The sequence below is a fragment of the Lactuca sativa genome, chromosome 8 (genome assembly GCF_002870075.4).
Source record: "Lactuca sativa cultivar Salinas chromosome 8, Lsat_Salinas_v11, whole genome shotgun sequence".
NCBI classification, from domain to species: domain Eukaryota; kingdom Viridiplantae; phylum Streptophyta; class Magnoliopsida; order Asterales; family Asteraceae; genus Lactuca; species Lactuca sativa.
In genome coordinates, this window is record NC_056630.2 from 178515713 (window position 1) to 178523488 (window position 7776).

At 36.2% G+C, this 7776-nt stretch overlaps 1 protein-coding gene across 1 annotated transcript; it reads left to right on the top strand.

The window, feature by feature from the left end:
- Positions 1–5848: 5848 nt before the first annotated feature.
- On the top strand, positions 5849–6674 carry LOC111885770 (calcium-binding protein CML42). The gene has a single exon (XM_023882011.3). The coding sequence runs from the start codon at positions 5885–5887 to the stop codon at positions 6479–6481; it is 597 nt and encodes a 198-aa protein (XP_023737779.1). The 5' UTR covers positions 5849–5884; the 3' UTR covers positions 6482–6674.
- Positions 6675–7776: the final 1102 nt, after the last annotated feature.

Sequence of the window (7776 nt, forward strand, 5' to 3'; positions counted from 1 at the left end):
TCAATCTCCCATTCCCGAGTCCTGGATATCATGTCGTCCAATGTCGGGCAGGCAGAAAAACTAACAAATTCCCGAATATCTGATCTTAACATGTCATGGTATCGCGTCTTCTACAACTCCTCATCTGCGGCATACTGGGGTATCAATAGATCTCTCTCTCTCTCTCTCTCTCTCTCTCTCTCTCTTTCTAAACTTGGCGGTGATCTCTGCTACGGTCTCAATCGTCTGTCGAATATCTAGAAACTCCCTCGCTAACATTTGTAGCTCAGCAACTGGTGCAAACTCTGCTTGAAGCCGGGTCACAAAATCTGACGATGACATGGCCTTAATGGATGGGGCTCTTAGAGTATAGCTAACCTCCTCCCACCAATCCTGAGCTTGCTCCCTCAAAAAACATGTAGTGAACCTCACCTTCGACCCCTTGAGGCAAAAGCTAGTCATTTGAGCACACTTAATATCTGCTATTCATCGCTTGGCTGCAATGGGGTCCTTCACCTTAAAGAGTTTTGACGCCCCGCATCCCCTGGAATCCTTTAAGGAGAGAGTGTGGGCTCCATGCTTACTAGTGGCCAGATCGTCCCTAAAGATCTAAAGGTGGTCTTCCATCAACTCGATGATACCCTCCTTGATCGACCCAAACATCACCGGGGTCGCATCAAAGATGCCTCTAGTAATTTCAGACACGATGAACTTGTGTAAATATGCATCAATTGGTTCGACGCACGATCCCGAAACGGATCTAGAGCCTGAACCTCCTGCCCCACCGCATGTCATCATCATGCTAAAATATAACAATTAGTATACACATGAAGAGGTTCACACTCTCTAGTTTCTTGGATTCATTGCGGCCTTCCTTGTTTTGGGTATAGATCCTATGCTTTCAGTAGTACGAGCCTAATACTACCTTCCACACCTATCTATACCCTCCCCAAGGACTACCTCAAATCTTCCAATTTACTCCTTCCTATCTAATACTCTCCTCATACTAAAAGGCGTCCTACATGCCAAGACATATTCCACGAACTTCCTAGGGTTCCTTTCCTCACCACTCTCTACTATTAGCTGTAGAAGGAACTCCCACTAATACCAAATAACTACGACACGAATACAATTACATACTATTGGTTCTAGATAATTCTTAGAACGAAAGGTCCCACACTACAACAGTTGGACTCAACAAGAGTTGTGCAATAGGGTTAAACCTAACCTTCTAAAATTATCTAATATTAATAATTTGTAACAAACGCATTCGTATACTAGTCAGTTGGTACTAATAAAAATTCCTAAAAGCACAAAGCACACAACATTCGAGCATTATGCAATTCAAATTAGAACACAACCTAAACAGGTCATCCTATCAGATAACTAATTTCATACTAGCATGCATATATATAAGCTCATACAATAGGCATATAAAGGTATCTCGCCTAGCATTCTATCATGCAATCCTGAGTAGATCCTTAGTCCTAGTCTAGCATGCAATTCATATATGATAGCCTAAAACATTTAACATGTGTGAGTATTTTGGGAAGACTTACTTGAGCTCTGCTGATTTCATGCATCACATCCGTTTCTCTTATTAAAATGTTCCTTTTTACGGAAAATCTACCAAATCCCTTAATTAAAATGTTACTTTTTACGGAAAATCTATCAAATCCTTGATTTGAGTTCAAGCATGTATGAGAGTACGGCCGAATCCCTCAAACCAAGGCTCTGATACCAACTTGTAACATCCAAAAATTTCAGACAAAAAATTTTATTTTTAATTAATTCCGAAACATTCCACAATCATGTCAAAAACAGCCAAAAGTGAATCATAGTAAAATAATATCATAGTATAAATCCCAAAATCACATAAGGCGGAAAACATGGGCGGATGCGGTGTGATCAAGTCGGTCCCTTCCCTTTTGAGTTGGAAGTACTTGAAACATAAACTGAAAACTGTAAGCACAAAGCTTAATGAGCTCCCCCCAAAATACCCCATAGCATACACACATATAGTCAAAACATATCTGAGTCTATTTTGTCCCCTTCGGTCTCCTTCAACCTGTATTGTGTATATTTCAACCCCTTGGTCTCTTTCAACCAATATTGGGTATATTTTAACCCTTTCGGTCTCTTTCATTGGTATTGGGTGTATTTCAACCGGTACTAGGTGTATTTCAACTCCTTCGGTCTCTTTCAACTGGTACCGAGTCTATTTCACCCCATACACTACCATATAATCATAACAGTAAGAGTTACAGAGACAATAAATATATACAAGCAATACAAGAAATTGTCATGAAGACAACTATTAGCCTACCAACATAATCTAGTGGGTCGGCATTAGTGCCTTCGACCCATGAGTTTAGTGAAAGAAACTCACCTCTCAGTCTAAAATAAACGCTGAACAGGTCATAACTTCGATTATCAGCTCTATCGGTCGCCTATCCAATAGATAGTGACCAATTCTCAAATACAACTCAAAAATACCTAAAATGCCCGTAAGTCAAACTTAGTCAAAGTCAACAGTCAAAGTTAAAGCCAAAAGTCTGACCACCACGTCGTGGTCGTCCTAGACTACGTCGTGGTGTCGATACGACAAAATAGTCATGACCAGCCTAGCCACTATGTCGTGGTTACTAGGTTTTCAGCAACATAACAATTTAAGGTGTTTTTCTTCAATTCCAAGGATTCTCCAACTCAGATCTAGAGCATTTTAGGGTCTAGATGGATAATTTTTCCAACTTTATCCCTTAGGATTGTCCAAAGTGAATAGATCTTAACTTTATGGTCCAAAAGATCACATGACTTAAGAAATAAGCACTTAATTTATAAGTCACTTCTCCAACAACTCCAGAAGAGTTTTTGACACCATTCTCATTATAAAAATATACGCTTTTCAAACATGCATGTCCAATGCATGTCTTGAACTCTTATTAGGTCTAAAGTAGGGCAAAAAGGGCCATGATCCATGCATGGTCTTAAAGCTCAATCCTAGTCTACATCTAAAGCACCAAATAGTCCCAAAGGCCTGGAGATCCACAAAGTGACATGCTTTGTGAGACCAAACCACTCAAGTCAACAAGGCATAGAAAAGGGGTGGACAAAATCTAGAGATCTAACAATTTACCCATCAAGATGAAAACTTTTTACGTCATGGAGATGCTTAAGGAAGACACACTTCTGGATCTACGTTGCTTTGGACTCCCACGATGATCTAACACCACCTTCTTTCTTCATAAAGACCAAACATACACACACACACATACTTTAGGCTAAAAACTCACATAAGAGGTCTAGGGTTTGCAAGGGACAATTATGAGGGGTGGAGGCTGATAGGAGGGATGCTACAAGGGGTTAAGGTCGTTTAAATAGAGCTCAAATCCTAAACTTTAAGGTTTTCTCCAATAGTGGCCACCACGTGTTGGCACCTTTCGCTATGTCGTGGTGATTCATTAATTCCCCACTACCCATAAGCAATTGCCACGTTGTGGTGAGGCTCCACCACGACGTGGTGCTGACCAAAATCCAGTATATATATATATATATATATATATATATATATATATATATATATATATACACACACACACACACACACACACAATTTAAATTAGAGTACCTCCAAGAATACGAATGTTACAATAATGACCTTCAAAATATCCAAAAGTTCTCTAAGCCACAATCACTATTTGCACCTAATACATGTCTAAATAGTAGGTTAGACATTGGGAATGCCCGGTGAATAATATCGCGATTCCATCACGTTTTTAGCCAAGAAATTATCCATTCCTTTGACCTATGATGTATCCCTAAAATCTTTTGAAAACTCTTTAACATCATTTAGATCTTTGTTTAAGTAAATCATCACTCTTTACTCTTTTGAAAAATCACTTTAAACTCTTATATTTCTCTTATTAAACAATGTATCAATTCTTAACTCTTTTAATAAAATATTTTCATCATTTCTTTTTAAAATTTACTTTGAACTCTTGGAAACTCTTTTAATTAAAACTCATTACTTTTTTCTCCTTTTAAATATAAAGTCATTACTTTTTTCTTTTTGTAAAGATTTAAAATGTATAAAACTCTTCGATTAAACTCTTTACATTTTTCTTTATAAATCTTAAAGTATATAAAATACTTCATTAATATCTTTACTCTTTTCTTCTATATATCACTTAAGGGAAATAGACTCAGTTTTTGGAGCTAGAATTTTTTAGGAAATAAAAATTGTTATTCCAAATATATAAAATAATGATTAAAACAATTACATAAAATTAAATAATTGAAAATATATTAAATGATAAAAAAATAACCATATTAGATCGTGTTATTTGTGAATAAGTAAAATATAATAGAATTTTAGTGTCTAGTGAATATTTTGTAGAGAATGGTCAAATGTGACAAATTGGTGAAAACATGTGTTTGACGTTAGAGTTTCTCAACTAAGTGACTAGGACTTAATTTGTATAGTTTATTATGGAGAAGGACAATTAGTAATTTATTATAAGTTTTAAGAGAGTTTGTGAGTTATTTTGAAAAAATATTAGGAGGAGGGACCAAAAGTGCTAATTTCCTAAAATTTTTGTCGGCATGCGACGTTCATTAGGGCGACGCGTCACGCTTCTGACACAGATCAACATTTTAGAGTTGTAACGAACCTCTTATTCTCATCTATCCATCCTCTTTTTCACCCAAACAATTTCAATCCTTTTTCCTTACTAAAACCGATTTTTCTCTTTCAATCTCATGGAAACTTGAAGCTTAAAGTTGTTAAATGAAGTCTTGCTCATATCCCCCCCCCCCCCCCCCCCCCCCTCAATCTACTTTCTTGGAAGGCAACTTTCTCCCACTTTTCCTACAAATTCGTGTTACAGTTTATGTGAAATTGAAAATCCGAATGCATATCCCATTATGATGTTCATATGAGCTTTAGGTTGTAAGAGCATCCACAATGGTGAGCTCAATGGGAGAGTTGAATGTGGTAGCAAGTCTAAATGTCATTCAATGGATAAAACTCTATCATTGTGAGATTCCACCTTGGCATTCAATGAATTTGAAGTTCAATGGTCATTGAACTCTTCAATGGAAATATGAACGTTTTTAATTATATATATATATATATATATATATATATATATATATATATATATATATATATATATTATAAATTACCATTTGTAATATTCTGTTGAACTTTGTAGAGTTTAATACATTATAGGAAAAAAAATTAGAATATAATAGATTGTAAAAAGATGATGTGTTAATCCATTGAACTGTATAAAGTTCAACGCATTATCCATTAGGCAGACCCTAATTTTAACCCTAAATCCATCTTCAAATATTTATGAGATTTGTGAGTTTGGGTAATGTTTAGTGGGTTTTCAAAACCTAGATCTTCAAATCCGAATTTCCATGTTCCTTGTATTGTGAGATTTGTGAGATATAATACCACACCAACTAAAATGTGGAGTCTATGTGGCATCTATATGTACATGAAATATGCCACGTCGCCTAATATTTTGTTAGTTATTACCTGGTAAACACTTAATAAATATAGGAAAACATGAAATGACTAAAATGCGCCTCGTGTGAGGGACACATAATGGTGGTTAACGGATCTAGTGAAATAGTAACAAAGATAGGGACGAAATGTGACACTTACAATAGAGACCAATTTTGATAAAAATGAAAAACTAGGACTACAACTTTAGAATTACGCCAACTATAGGGACCATTTCTATAATTTAGTCTTGATTGAATAAAATATTACCACGTCCTTGGACTCTCCTGCTTTATAGCTTCTCTCTTCATTCCATCTATACTTAGAAACTTAACGATTCATACACCTCCAATTCGATTTGATAATCAGTTTTTTTTTCCCGGCAGAGCAGCCATGGGATCACCTACGACCACCGAAGAGGCTGATAAAAAGAGCCTCATTAAATCCTCTTCTTCCGTCTCCAACTCCTTCCGCCTCCGTTCTCCCTCCCTCAACTCCGTACGCCTCCGCCGTATCTTCGATTTATTTGATACAGATCACGACTCGTTCATCTCCGTCGACGAACTCAACCGCGCTTTGGTAGTCGTCGGCCTTGAAACCAACGTCTCGGAGCTCGATTCTGTCATTAAATCCTACATTCAGCCCGGCAACGAAGGTCTCACCTTCGACGACTTCCAGGCGTTGCACAAGTCCCTTGGCGACCTCTTCTTTGAGGACGGTGGTGGTGGAGAGGAGGAGGATGCCGGAAACGAGGACCGTAGCCAGCAGGAAGAGACGGATCTGACGGAGGCATTCAAAGTGTTTGATGAGGACGGAGATGGATTCATATCGGCGAAGGAGTTGCAGGTGGTTCTGGAAAAACTAGGGTTTGCGGAGGCGAGTGAGATGGGGAGGGTGGAGATGATGATATCGTCGGTTGATCGGAATGCTGACGGAGTGGTCGACTTCTCGGAATTTAAGGACATGATGAAGAATATGTCGCTTAAATAGGTAACTCTTCTTCATTCATTTTTCAGTTTTACTGTTATTAGTTTTTTTTTTTTTTTTCCTAATTAATTGTTTTTATGTAAATTTTTCTTCACCATTATTTGTAATTTTATTTTAATTATGACGTCAGTCTTGTATAAGAAAATATGTAACCTTGTTTTGTTGAAGAAATAAAATGTTATTGCAATTACTTGGAGATGGAATATGTTTGTGCATTGGTATTGAAACCTTGTCTGTTGGATGTTAAATATCCTCGTTGTTAGACCAGAGTATGGAAAACATAAACGAAATCAATGAAGCAATAAGACAAGGACAATATCTTTTAATGACAATAGACCCCACTATTTGTCTATTTTTGTTGTTCGTTGAAAGGCTAAGACCCTTCGAGAATCTCCTCAAACCTAGAGAATGTAAGCAACCATCCCACAATCTCTTCTCGGGAGTCGGGAACATAAAGTGATGCTTGTAAGCATGTTTCAGTAATGAATTGGAAGAGCCGAAAGAGAGATTAGCCAGAAAATCAAAAGCCAAATAAAATATTTATAGCACCCAAATTCCAACTGTTGCAACTCTTGACGAAAAGTTGCAATTGTTCGAAAATACCTGTCAAAACGGGTGAGTATATAACAAAAAAAAAAAAAAAAAAAAAAAAAAAAAAAAAAAAAAACTCCTAAACATAGCCACCTTTTAAAGTTCCCTCCATTTTTTCTTTTAAATATTTGAATGGATTTTAAAGTAATAAACTCAATAAAATTTACTTATGTGGGACTAGTTGCCAACTGCTAATGCAAGATAACAACCTTTTTACAAAATAATGTGATAAAAATTGTAATTGCTCCACTGATTGTGAAAATAATCCTAAAAGATATATATAGAATCAAAAACGGAAAAAAATCGTCACTAAATCCCTAATTGACAAATCTTGTTTGTCGAAAAAATTTGTCTTGTTTGCAACTTAGCGGTAGACTTGTCAAAAATTAGTGATGATTTTAGTACCCCGTATGTGTAGTTAGTGAGTCATATACTTTACAAAAATCATTGTTTATGATCAAAGTTTATACTTATTACAAATGTCAACCAATAATTCTTCGATAAAAGTACATTGATAGCCGCTAATAATAATTATGTTTTTTGCATTTTGGGTACAATTTAGGACAAAACGACTTGTATGTATGTATGTGTATGCATGTATATATTAGTTTATGGTGTTGATTCATTTGTTTTATTAGTCGATCAGATCAGATGAGTCTACATCCTCAACTTTTTGCAATTGTTACTGTTTCTTTGATTTTTGCTTC